The sequence below is a fragment of the Embiotoca jacksoni genome, unplaced genomic scaffold (assembly GCF_022577435.1).
Source record: "Embiotoca jacksoni isolate LCO1_2020_lvr unplaced genomic scaffold, fEmbJac1.0.p SCAF_11, whole genome shotgun sequence".
Classification (NCBI taxonomy): domain Eukaryota; kingdom Metazoa; phylum Chordata; class Actinopteri; family Embiotocidae; genus Embiotoca; species Embiotoca jacksoni.
The window spans coordinates 1566105-1579573 of NW_027185241.1; the positions used below are offsets into that span (position 1 = coordinate 1566105).

General features: G+C 41.0%; 1 protein-coding gene across 1 annotated transcript; it reads left to right on the forward strand.

The window, feature by feature from the left end:
* The first annotated feature begins 8844 nt into the window (after positions 1-8844).
* LOC138191849 (uncharacterized protein C1orf232) lies at positions 8845-13262 on the forward strand. Its single transcript, XM_069138899.1, has 4 exons — positions 8845-9163; positions 10854-10931; positions 11177-11283; positions 12443-13262. Exons 1-4 carry the CDS (start codon positions 9092-9094, stop codon positions 12795-12797), a joined length of 612 nt encoding a protein of 203 aa, XP_068995000.1. The 5' UTR covers positions 8845-9091; the 3' UTR covers positions 12798-13262.
* The last annotated feature ends 207 nt before the right edge of the window (positions 13263-13469 follow it).

Here is a 13469-nt window from a genome sequence, read left to right on the forward strand (position 1 = left end):
CATGTGACCTCAACGAGTCTCCAGCTGTTGACGACCCCGAAAGCAGTTCAACGCTGGAACCAGGGAAAGTCTTTCGAATGAGAGGCAAAATGTCTCCAAGAAACTAAAAGAAGTCCAGTTGCCTTTGGATAACATTTAGGATATGTTCAGACTACAAGCAAATCAGATTTTTTTTTTTTTTTTTCTCAAATCTGATCTTTAGGACAGACTGCCCGCACTGTTATTTGCACGTGAACGGATCGGATTTGGTGTGTCCAGACATCACCAGTATATCTACATGGGTTGTTGTGGTAATGACCTACACTGATGACGCAGCTTTCTAACACGGAAGCATCTGGCATGTGCTTTCCATAGCACTAAAAATCTACACTTTTTGATAGAAGTATGTTAGCAGTAGCATGGATTCCACTCACTGTGTCACGCTGAAAATAACGTTGTCACAGTGTCGCGTTGCGAACGATGCCGATGTGGAAATCTGATTGGAATCACATTTCAAACCACCTCCATGTGGTTTGGGTCCAGATTGCAAAAATCACATTGTGTTTTTTTTTTTGCTGTGAGACTTTCATAAATCAATCCAGATACAATCTGGATATGACAGAAAATCGGATTTGGGCTTGCAGTGTGAACGTAGCCGTAGATTTGCCACGTTAACATCTCTGTTTCTGTGTTGTGCTGCTAAGCATGCTCAATGTGGATTTGTTCTGGCACATTGCTAAAGGGGACAGTAAACTGTCTGAAAGTCAACATGTGTTGTTTCTGCAATAAGAATGGAGACCTATGAGTCCATACATGTTTCTTTTTTCTGATCTGTAAAACAGCCGATCTGCGGTACTGCTTTGTTTCATTTTGATCAAAACCCAAATCTCTACCAGCTTACTTTCCAATGCGGTCACCATTAAATGTACCTTTGTTTTGACTGTTTGTACTTTACTCATATAATATGTGTGTATGTGTTTCCATTTGAGCTTCATATCAACTTGAAATCTTTAAATGTCTGAGTCGATCACATCTGTACAACAGCAGTCCTGCTGCTGGGGAACTGCCTCCAGCCGTGCAGTTAAAAACCTGGTTGAAACCGCACCGCAGCCGGTTTGAACAGGTTACATCCAGAGAGAAAGTCCTTACATGAGTGTATAGGCAAGCATGCAACCACGTTTTCAGTTTGAGAAAAGGGTTGGGACCTAAAGGGGGTGACTTGACTTGTCCTCAGGGTATCATATGACTATAAATATCCAAATTACTGGTTGTGAAACCACATAAACACACAAACATTCCTGTTTTTTTAAATTTTAAAGTAAATAGCTTCAAGCTGGTTTCATAGGGATCCCATCTTACCTGTAGACTCATGTGACCCATTCTGACCAAAATAACCCAACTGTTGCCAAAATGTTCCAGATGTCAGCACTGACACTGACCTGGCATGAAGGTGCTCTGTGGTTTTAAGGATTCAAAGGTCCTAAATCACGATAACAAAAAAAGAGGGTGGATAAAATAATGTTTTTTTTTTTATTTTTAACTGTTCTACATTTAAAAAACAGTCATGTTGGGGTTTATGTAGCATGACTTTGCAAATATGTGCTCCACAGTGTGCTCTATAAAGTTTCCACTGCTTCCTTTTTTTTGTTATTATAAATGAATACGGTGATATTGTGTTGTGTTTTCTCCAATAAGAGTGCATATACAGGCTTTTTGCACGACTGATGGGAAGCCTGTTGCTTTCAATAAACACAGTTAATTGTGAAATCTACCTGCAAACCCGAATCATTGCTTGCATACACAATAAGAAACAAGGAGTGGATTTAACTAGAAAGTTCATTGAAAAAATGTCTTGAGAAGTGGCCTTTTGTTTCTATTTCTGGATGCATATTCGCAGACCTTCACCCCAATTCTCCAGATGAGACCTATTGTGTGTGTCTTGTGTGTACCAGTAGTTTTGTTTTTTTTGCCCCAAAAAAGGTGTGACTAATAACCTTGAGAGTTCTTATGTAAAACCAGAGTTTGAAGCCAAGATAATGATGATGGAAAAAATAACACAGTAAAAGCCCGTTTTTGGAAGGCACAAGCTATGATTAAGCATTTTATTACACAATGGCTGGCACGACAGGAAGTTCCGCGCTGAAACTCCCCCGTCTGCAGGGCCTTGTAAAACCGGAGAGGAACACAGAGGCTCGTGTGCAAGCAGAAGTGTTTTTGCAACATGCACGCCATTCGATTATGTCACTGCTAATGAAAACATGCACGAGTGTGCACAGAGAGACAAATAAACACGTGCATGTTGTTTGTTATGCTATTTTGCAAAGTCCGACTGGTGCGACACTTTTCAGAAGTCATATGTCCAAGCATTCCTAACTTAATCAAGATCTAATTTCCATTCCAGCAACGTTGAAACATGTCTGATGTTTGATTTGTTTATAGCGTCTCATTGTTTTCTTGTCGTGATGACTTTTTTTGCGCGGGACGACTTTTAATTAAACCATGTAACATTTACATCTGGGCTCGATTCATTTGCATAAACAAAACTGCTTGTCGTCTGACTTCCTTCCACCTGACTCATTTGAGTGCTGACAACGCCTTAACAAACACAGTTAGTAGGTGTTAATGTCCTCAGATACCCTGAATATTTTAAGTAAAAGAAAACTGTTACTTTTCTCGGCCTGACACAGATTGTGACTCTCGTCATCCTCCCACAAATGGAAATACTTCTCTGTGGCGCTGCACCAATACATCACTTATTAATGAACAGCCAGGAGATGAAGTAAATGCTTGTTAAAGACTGATACTCTGACTTTCTTCCAGTCTTTGCTTATTTCTCTTTTACATTTTCACATGTCTGTGAGTTAATCAGATCAAAGATGACAAGTCACTTTGGGGAAGTCATTTTGTGGTTGACATATTCAATCTGTGAGGCAAGCTACAAATGGTACAAGTTTCTGTGAGCCCCACATTCGTGAGTTGTGACGTGTTTTTTTTTTTACGTTTACGGAAAAGGCAGAGGCCATGGGAGTTATTTTTGTTTTTATTGGATTATAGGCTAATATATTGCAATTTTAGCATGCGTGGTCCTGGTCTGTTTGTCTCTATCAACTTTGCTGTTTTCCTTTTATATTGCCTGTGTCAACCCACCGCAGATCCCCAGTCTGGTTGTCTCCATGTTGGGTCTCCATGTTGGGTCTCTTTCCTACCACATCCACCTCACCTGACCTCAGTTTCTTAATCAGCCCTAGCTGCAATCACTTGATAATCACCCAACACAGTATGAATACTCCCTGTTTTCTCATTGCTGGATTATATAGTCAACACTATGGCAGACCTCGACTTCTACTTTTCTACTTCTACTTCTACTTCTATTTGTGACTGTGCCTGTGTACTTGTGTACTTGTGTTTTGGACTTCGCTTTCTCTCACGTTTTGTCCCAATTTTCTGGACCTTGTTTGTACCAATTGTTAGCAAAGTTCTTTTGCTACCTAAATCCTTGCATCTTAGTCATGCGTTTGGGTCCGTTCCTGGTAAATTGTAAGTATTAGCACCTATATCATTAGTTCAATCCATACAGAAAAGCACAAGTTGTGTTTTTTTAGGGGGGGGGGGGGGGTTCAAGTGTTGGACAGGTGCCTTATGTTTGGACAGGACCGAACTAACGGTTCTGAATATGAAGCTTAGTTTAGCACCTAGGAGAGAGGGCCGCCGGTCTCGGTCCAAAAGCAACGAAACTCTTGACCGAGAAATCATGCGGCACATAACCAACCATAAAAGTACAACCACTCTTATTTCTGTACTGTAAATATGTAGCCGGATCCCGGAGAGGATTAGCTTGACCCAGCATAAAGACTAGAAACAAGTGGAAACTGCTAATTTTGTCACCCTTTCTCCCCACAAAAATGCCAATTTGCCCTTTTTTTCTGATTCCTGCTGTAGCTTCGCATTTGCCCGTCATACTTTACAAGAAAACCAATTAGTATTTCTGAAAATATCAAACTATTCATATGATGTGCTGTAAGCAAAAAGCCACACAGCTGTCCTAAATCTGACCCACTGACCTACACGCTGAACTTCCACTGCATGAAGCAACTACACACTTGTGGCTTAAAGGTGAGAGTCGGACGTTTTTAACCAGAAATTCTGGATCGTATGTGCCTTAACCTTCAACACTAACTTGGGTTTTCCTGACGCTACATACAGCAGAGTGAACGGGGCAAAAGGCAGCAGTGTGTACGTCACTCCTCTTTACATATTCAACACGTGGCTCATACTGTGTTGTACTGGCTTCATCTTCCAATAGCTCCTTCTGTACATCAGATCTATTTTAGTTTGGAAACAGCCTGGGGAGCATTTACACATGCATCAGCTTTATAAAGTCCAGACTCTCTCTCTCACACACACACACACGCACGCACACACACACACACACACACACACACACACACACACACACACACACACAATTTTAAGTTTCAATCCAAGTTGTCGCGGGAGGCTGAACAACAGGCTGTAAAATTGACGAGCGCTATGTGGACCCCCGTGGATCGGAGTATTTGGGGGGGGGGGGGGGGCAAGACACTGGAGATGGGGATCCGAGAAGAAGGACGAGCACAGATGGTCGTCGATGCTTGGCTCGACTTCAAATTAGCAACGAGTGTGATGTGCTTCGAAGGAGGACGGCCGGGTTCACCTGCGCTGACCTCTGACATCAGCGCTGTCAGAGTAACAACAGGAAGTGCTGCAATGTGAAAAAGTGCATTTATTAAAGTATTAATTATTCAACAAGTAATTGAGCGCTTCCATTTTATGCGACTTGAACAATGAAGAACACGAATAACATATGATGCATTGTTATAGATTAAAGTACTGTAAGTACAATTTTCAGGTTTTAGAAACATTTTGTTTTACTGTTTTAATTAGCCTACAAGTTACTTTGTATGCTCAGATTTTGAACTGAAAGTTATCTTACTTGTCAAAAACACAAGATAAAGCTCATTGTTAGAGATTAAACTATATAAAAACATTAGAATGAACTCCATCTCAACCAGTTACGACTTTAAAGTGTTACTTTAACATTACTATTAATGATCAGAGGGGTAATTTTTCTGCATGATTACTACTTTTGATATTTTAAGTACATTTGATAATAACCCTTCTTTAGTTTACTAAAATGAAGTTTATAACGCAAAACATTTCCTCATAAGGAAGTATTTTACATACAGAAGCAAAAGAAAAACCCGGTTATGTCGATTAAGCTATTCTTTATAAGATTAAATCATATTTTATCATTTTTCTGTGAGTATATTTTACGAACGATGCTTGAACACTTTTACTTTAGTAAATCCATAGTACAGGACATGAATTTCATTGTACTGAGTACATTTTTCGCCAATGCGTTGCTGCTTTTACTTCAGTAAATGCCCTGATTTTGTCTTCCATCGATGACAGGAGGTTTTCTTTGAGAAAGTACAAAAATCAAAAGTTTCCATGCGCGTTTGAACATTTATGAACTACCGCTGATGTCAGCCTTGCGAAAGCACCAAGCTGCTCGACGGGAGACACAGTGTGCAGCAATAGATGAGAACTTAAAGAAGTTTCAACACTCGTGGTAATGTTCTGATGTATCTGATGACATTCGTCTGGTTATGTTTCTGACCGCTGGTATATAGATATATCAACAGGGAGAATGTGTTCAAGTGACAGGTCATTAAAGACCACCCCCCACCCCTCCACCACCACCACCACATCGCGCTTCAGTGCTGATGTGAGATCTGTTTGGACAAAAGAGGTTCAGTTCAGGTGGTTCGCTTCAGCCTTCTTGTGTGGAAGTGGAAAACTCGTGTTCGTTATTTCTGTTACCGCTGATCTCTGGCACAACGGAGAGACGTGAAGCACTTTGCACAGAAACTGACTCAAATGATAACGACACAGCTTCTGCGTTTTTACAGTCATATCATCTGAGGCAGTTTCACGCTATCTATTCCAGAAAATGCCCCGCAGCTGTTGATCTTTCAGATGACTTTGAACAGGCCTGCATGTTGACACTGTGGCGCGTGTGCGTGTGCGTGCAAGATAAAGTGAATTAATGTACACTGTGTACAGTACATTCTGTTCTTTATCTCTCCAGCAGCACCGCTGCAGCACGGGATTGCTTCAGTGTCTCCCCCCAGTGGTCAGAAGAGGGAGGCAACGGTGACCAACCACCAAACTACACGACCAAAAAAGGATCCATCGCATGCATATGACACATATATGGATGGACTCCTGGGCACCAGCAGATATGGACTTTGTCCCGTGAAGGACAAAAACAAGGAAGTGGTTGTAATATTTATATCATAATAATATTTAAAAGAAAGTGTTTTTCTCCCAAAGAAATATTGTAAATATCAATCAGGGAGCCTGATTATGTATATATATATTTTTTTATAACTCACATTCTGTTTATAAGATTTATGCAGAAAAAAATGTAAGCAATCAGTGTAGTTTTGCAGTCAAAAACAGTCCTCAGATAATATTTATGGAGCAGGGGGCTTTAATGTGTGAGGACACCCATTCAGGGGACCCACCTTATTTTGAGGAGGACAGGCTAAATGTTCTCAAACATTTAAATTCATATTGGATTTCTAATGTGCACGAAATATTAAGACATAAAAAACTGCTTTGAGACAAAAGTATTTAACCCACATTCACAGAAACCTTTGGCCTAAATTCAGCGACACAACTTTCCTGGAAATTTATTTAGAAAGAGTCGACTGAAAGAAAACAGCATGATTACAGCAATTAAAATGATAATGAACTTTGTTGAATGTTGTCAAATCAAATCAAACATAATAATCACAAGTCAGACAACTTCAGCAGCAACTTTCATAAAGTATATTTTCACACTGCCATGCAAAGAAAACAATCAATAAACCAGTCAAGGTCTATTGTCTCTTTTTTTTTTTTTCCTGAAAGGAAATCCGTTTGCTAAAATGACACTTTTACATCTGTCTGGGGAGCACAATTTGATACGGTTTAATATGGTTTCTGGAGCCACCTGGTGGCAACTTAAGACTTTGTTTCAATCTGGATAACTGATGAGAGAAGAAACGGCAATAAACATCCATTATCTATACCCGCTTTATCCTGAACAGGGTCAAAGGAGTAGCAAGTCAATAAATACAAAATGATTTTAACAAAACAATAGTGGAACGGGTCCAAAAAACATTTGTAATGTCTTGACAAAAACTTGGTGTATTTCAAAATATGACATTTTCTGCAAGATGTAATGTTTAAAATCAGTGATTTTAATCTTATACATGCACATCATTACTTAAGTTATGAAGTACAGGACAAGTGTAAAATGATTCCGGGTCGAATTTGTCTCCTAAAAGTTCATTTCAGGAACATATGTCGCACGATTGTTCAGTCCAGCAGGTAAACTGTGACAAGCAGTGAGCGGTGAGCTAAATATTCATTAAGACACATATTTACTTTAACTCCGGATAAAGTGAGACCATGCTTTATCAGCCTCATCCCACCTCGAGTTTAATAAAACATTCTCACGTCTTTTTGATGAATTTTCTCTAAAACTTTACTGGGTACATCATTTAACAGTTTCATTATAAAACCCTTAAAACTATATGTAGGGCATCACACAAGCCTCAGTAACAATCAAGCGCCACTCTGTGGTGTGTTGACGCTGATAAATACATGGGTGTGACCTTTCCATCCTGAAACCCGAGCTGCGTCCACAACCAAATTGGCTGCTCTTCCAACAACCAACATGCATCAGTCTGTATGTGCAGACATGTCGCCCACAGACCTGCATTCATAATTCATGCTGATTTTATGGATCTGACCGACCTTACACCTTCATCACTGCTGAGCTCTGTATAGTAATCAAAACCAGGAACAGGAGAGCTATAGGGCACGTTGGATCCGATTTCTCTGCCATGTAATCAAGATTATGATCAATCCTTCACTGTGGCAAGCAGCAAGTGTAGTAGTTGGAGTCTATTGCTGCAAAATAAGAGATCATTGATGTCAATTTAACATTAAATGTTGTTATTTCCCAGATATTAGCTGAAGTGTTTGATCCAAATAAGCAAATAAGCAAAAAAAAAAAACCTGTGTATCTCTATGGTTGTGGGAGGAGTGACATCCAATCAGTCATCAGAGCTTTTTACATCTCTCTTTATCTACATGACACTCGCCAGCCCTCTCAAGTTGCCAAGCAACGAGTAAAAAAAAAAAAAGAACTAAGAAAAAAAGAAAAACTAACAGTGCACCTGAATCTGGCTGGTGTTTTGACTGACATGCTGCAGCAACCAATGAGAGCAGAGGGGAGGAGCGGCATGCAGGTGGCCAGACAACTGCGGGAGATGGGTGGATTGTAGGGTGAGACGGTATAAAGGGGGAGCTTCTGCACATAAACTGCAGGTATGAACGTGTGTTTAGAGTGAATTCAAACAATTAAGATAACAAGTGATTCATGCATTCGTGCAAGAAAGTCAGTTTGAGTTATCACAGAACATGAATCCTCCTGCAGTTTTAAAATCATCAAAATGAACTTTCTTTCTGAACATAAACATGTCAATGGTGTGCATGTGTACCTGAGTGTGCATTGTGCATCAGGGTTACAGGAACCAGGCTACCAACGCTGGCGGACAATGGACCTCTGGCTCTGGAAAAGAGACCCTCTGAAATATGAATGAGGAAATCCACACCTGTTTCCAGGTAACCGAGGCAGGGATTCTGAACCGTGACGCTGAACGTTAATGTGTGTGTGTGTGTGTGTGTGTGTGTGTGCGTGTGTGTACACCTGCGTAAGTGCATGCACGAGCAGCACAACTTCCCAGCTTCACCTGTTCAGACACTCTGTGTGGACGAAAGCAGCTGTCAGGCCGATCGACATAATCTGACCAGGAGAAGAAGTATGAAAATCCTCGGGCCTCTGCACTGAACGAGTTCCCTGCACTTCTAACCTGCTGAGAGTTTTACGCATGGACACAGAACAAGGTCGGCCCAACTGAGACGAGCTGAAGCTGGGAGTGGAGACTTGGTGGAGGGTGGACCAGAGAGCCAGAAGAGGTCTCTGACTGAGTGTTGAGCATTTATCAGTGCAACAATGTGGAAGGTTTACAGAAGCAAAGTGATGAAGACTCTCAATCCTGAGTACGAAGAGGACACGGCTGAAGAGGTACAGGAGTTCACGCCTTTCTCCGATATTTGTTCGTCTCACTGATTCATATGTTTAAGAGCGAGACAGAAAGATGAAGTTTGAGAAAGTTGATGTGGTTGTTGGCACCGAAGTCAGAAAGTCAGCAGGTTTTGTTTTGCTGACCATCTCTTATTCATCGCAGGGTTAGATGAGCCTGCAGCGCTGTTTGGTTTTCTGGCCAACGGGAACTTTAAGGGCAGAAGTTTGGCCTGCAGCTTCCTCTTGTGCATTTTGGCAAACTCGACTCTGCTAAATCTACACACATCACACATTATATTTCAATGTTTACCTGCTTCTTTTAGGTTGTTTGAAATCGGTAGGCGGGAGCACTTTAGTTACAGCTTGCAACTAAAGCGAAGGCAATTAACATTAAGACATATCATGTTTTTATCAGAGGTACGAAGTAACCAAGTACATTTACTCCAGTACAAGCATAAGTTTCAGATACGTCACATTTCAGAGGAGAATATTGTACGACACATTTTTAAAGGATAAACCAGTGATTTCCAACCTTTTTGGCTCGTAGCCCCTTCCAGAAAGGCCGAGCCTTGTTGGGAACCATTGTCATATTTCAGATGTTTGATGTTGTTTCCATTTAAATTGTTTGAGGCCAACATTTACCCACAAAATAAAAAAAGGGTTATTATCAAATGTACTTATAATATCAAAAGTCATGCAGAAGAATTACCCCTGTGATCATTATCATTAACAGTAATGCTAAATTAATACTTTAAAGTTGCAGCTGGTTGAGATGAGTTCAGGAAAGATCTGAGAAGATTGTTTAATAAATGAACACACTCTTGTACAGCAGAACTTTGCTCTTCTTTCGTTAATCATCTCAGGACCTCTCAGATTTATCTTCTGACCCATTGCAGGAGTCGGATGCCCAAGACTAGGAACCACTGTACTAAACTTCCTAACTGCATAAACAGCGAAATGCTACTTATTTACTGTAACACCTGGACTCTATCCAGGATTTGGTACCAGTGCAGCAGACAGTGTTGCGTTGACCCAAATCTCTGGTGAGCTGAGAAACTCGATCCTGCACAGGAGCTGAACAAACGGATTAGTTGGCATTCCTCTGACTGACAGGAGGACAAGACAGATAGCCAGGTCCTCGGGGAAAACTCAGATCTGTTATCTCTCGCAGCGCCATATCATCTGCAAGGACGCGGGGAACACTGCCTGTGGTTGTAGAGATGGTTTTCTTTTAAACAGATATGCAGAGTTATCATCACTGCTGTTTGAGTCGTCATGGCTTCACACGCGCTTGTGAAATATGAGATAATTTAAGTGTACTGTGCGACTATGACCTTTCTTCATGTCAAAATAAACACTGATGTGCAAATACCATCCAAGTGTTCATCAGATAAAAAGTAAAATAATTTTTTTTTTTTTTTTTTTAAAAACTGTGTGTAAAATTTAAAAGTAAGTTTCAGCGAAGAAATTTGTAATTTTTGCCATTTTAACAGTTTTTAATCATCTTTTATGTTTTGTCCTGAGGTTTTCAACCCGTTGTAGTATCAAGAATAGGCACTAGATGGCGACTTACGCGCACAAAGCCTGTCCATCTGCAGAAGTACCGGACAGTATGTTGTAAATAAACTCAGGATGTTGCTGTGTGGACAGTTAATGAACATTCATTTTGTAAATTGTTTTTTCGTTGCAGGTCACAGAGGTGGAGAATGACATGAGTCCGGTGCAGGAGGATGAAGGGCCCAACGCTGTCTCCCAACTGGCCAGGAAAGTATGTGAACAATGAGACCCGAATCCTAAATTCACAGACTTTACAAAGATTGTTTATACATTTGTCATAAATTGCTCCGTAAATTCACTCTAAGACTTAATTCATGGAAAGTTTTCCGCCTCCGTGACCGTCTTCTTCTACAGGTATCAGAGAGGACCATTGTTCAGGAGATCCTATTGAAAGCACTAACTGCATCCCTACTTTGACCTTTGACCCTGTGTGTGTGCGCCTGGTTGTGTGTCCAGATGCAGGGGGCCGGGGCTAAGAGCTGGAACAGACTATCAACTCTCTTCAACAAAGACGATGAGCACCAGCTTCTCGAGGAGACTGAGAGCCCGCCAGTCGCTGACCAGTGAGTGGAAATCTCTCTCTTTTGTTGACATCTGTCCTCTTTTCTTCCTGGTCGGATGTCATCGCTGCACTTTAAACCAACTGTGTGGTTTGTGTAGGTGAAACAGAACAGAGTCTGTATTTTACAATCTGCTGTTCAGATCGCAGTTTTGGGAAATTTCAGTCATGATCAGATTCAAATTTCTATCACACTACTCTTCTCAGACACACACACATAATACTTGGTGGCACAATTATGCTCGCTGACTGAATTGAACAGAAGAAAGAAAGTGTATGTAGTAATATAATGAAAAAAATATATCAGCAAATTTAAGCTTTAAATTGCTGCTAGTCTGGGAAAAATGTGGCTGAAAAGTCCAAGTTTAATATACTTCTAGATAAGAAGGGGCAATTGTCTTTACAGCATTATTATATCAAGTTAAATGAAAAGACTTGATACCACTCTATCTGCAAGATAAGAAGCTACAATAAGCAGAAGGATGAATTAGCATAAGGAATGAAAACAGGGGACTAATGCAACCCGGTATCACGCCAAAACGTGAAATAGACGCACTTTATGTGCGTGTAAGTTTCACGCTTTCTAAATGTGTAACTGTCACGTTTAGACAGGCCAAAGCGTGGCTATTTCACGTTTTGCTGCAGTGGACCGACGTGTCTATTTCACGCTTTGCCGTGATACTGGGTTGAATAATGTTAACATGACTCTGCACAGCGCTAACACAATCCAAATAAAGCTGGGCTAACTGGAGTTTAGTTTCATACGTGTGAAGACGTGACAGTTGTATCAATCTTAACATCTAATTCTTGACAAGAAAGTGCAGAAGTTTATTTTGCAAACTGTCAAACAAGGAAAATGTGAAGCAATTTCATACTAACCATTAGTTAGGAACGCTGAAGTATAGTGACTGAAATGCTATTAAAATGAGAATTCTATGCTAATCAGACATCTAAAAGCAATAATTAGTCAAATAGTTTTTTAGGTTGAATATTTTGGAAACAATTTAGGTAGTCTGCCATCTCATCTTTGTTGTTTCTGTTTACGGAGCAATTCTTCCTCCGAGACATGTTTCAACTAATGATAAGAGCGCGAGAGTAAAAATCTAAAATCGGAAAACACAGAATGCTAAATTCAAAGCCAAAAGCATCCACTACTCTCTCAGTCCACTTGCAGTAATGCCAGAGGAGCCTCCTCGACCCACCAGGCGCTCAGGATTCTGGGACAGCTTCGCGACCAACTGGGCCGCCAAGAAGCAGGCCGAAGCCGCGGCTGCTGCTGCTGCTGCTTCAAACGAGGCGGCGGCGGCGGGAGAGCAGGGCGAGGAAGGGGTGACGGAGGCCGGAGGGGAGGAGAGCCAGGACGGGCGGGGCGCTGAGGGAGAGGTGAGTGAAGGAGAAGGGAGGAGCAACAACAGTTTCTCCAAATACGTCTCGCTGGGAGGAGGCAGCGAGGACGCTTCCTTCAAGTGGAACTTTGTCACCAGCAAGCTGGCAGAGCTGAAGACCAAGACCAACTAGCAGCCCGTGAGGGAGAAATCCAGAGAGTACGAACAACATGACGGAGGGGTTAGATGTAGGAAGGATGGAGGAAGTTTAAAAGTGGTTAGTTTTATTATATTCTGATTTATAAAATTATGCTCATTGTTTTATAGTTGGTTAAAACACAAAAGCCAGTTTAAGATACGTTCATGAATGAATGTTCAGTTTCAAGATTAAAAGAGCATTTATAATGTGGAGGATCGCATATTTCAAACCTATTTGACAACTAACTCTGCGGTGACCCTGTCTGCACACCCAGAGACACAATGTTGGGCCCCGGACCAAAGATTGCGAAACTCCAGACTACCATACTATACCCATACGGGAAAAAACACGTCATCAAGTGTTGAACCTGGTGCAGGCAACACGTGACAGTCTTGTGTGGTGATATTTATTTACCCAAAGTGCTTCTTAAACCATGAAAAGAGGCCTTCATACCTGTCAGCAAACCTGATCTAATCTGCAGTTCAGCAAAAACTGGATTAAGAGATTAAAGGCAGTGATAGCTGGATTAGATAAGGATTAGCTCACTTAACCTGTTCAGAGGGCAGAGGATTACTGTTCGGAGATTTAGCAGTGTGTTGTTACTATTACGTAATATTCTGCACAAAAAAACAAAACATCAACTGACATCAGGAATGCAAAATGTGC

What these genes read in the sequence shown, in the direction of transcription:
- LOC138191849 (XM_069138899.1), top strand. Translation starts at nt 9,092, where the DNA reads ATGTGGAAGGTTTACAGAAGCAAAGTGATGAAGACTCTCAATCCTGAG. An exon ending in TCTCCCAACTGGCCAGGAAA is followed by an intron (nt 10,932 to 11,176) that starts GTATGTGAACAA and finishes TTGTGTGTCCAG; the next exon opens with ATGCAGGGGGCCGGGGCTAA. An exon ending in AGCCCGCCAGTCGCTGACCA is followed by an intron (nt 11,284 to 12,442) that starts GTGAGTGGAAAT and finishes CTACTCTCTCAG; the next exon opens with TCCACTTGCAGTAATGCCAG.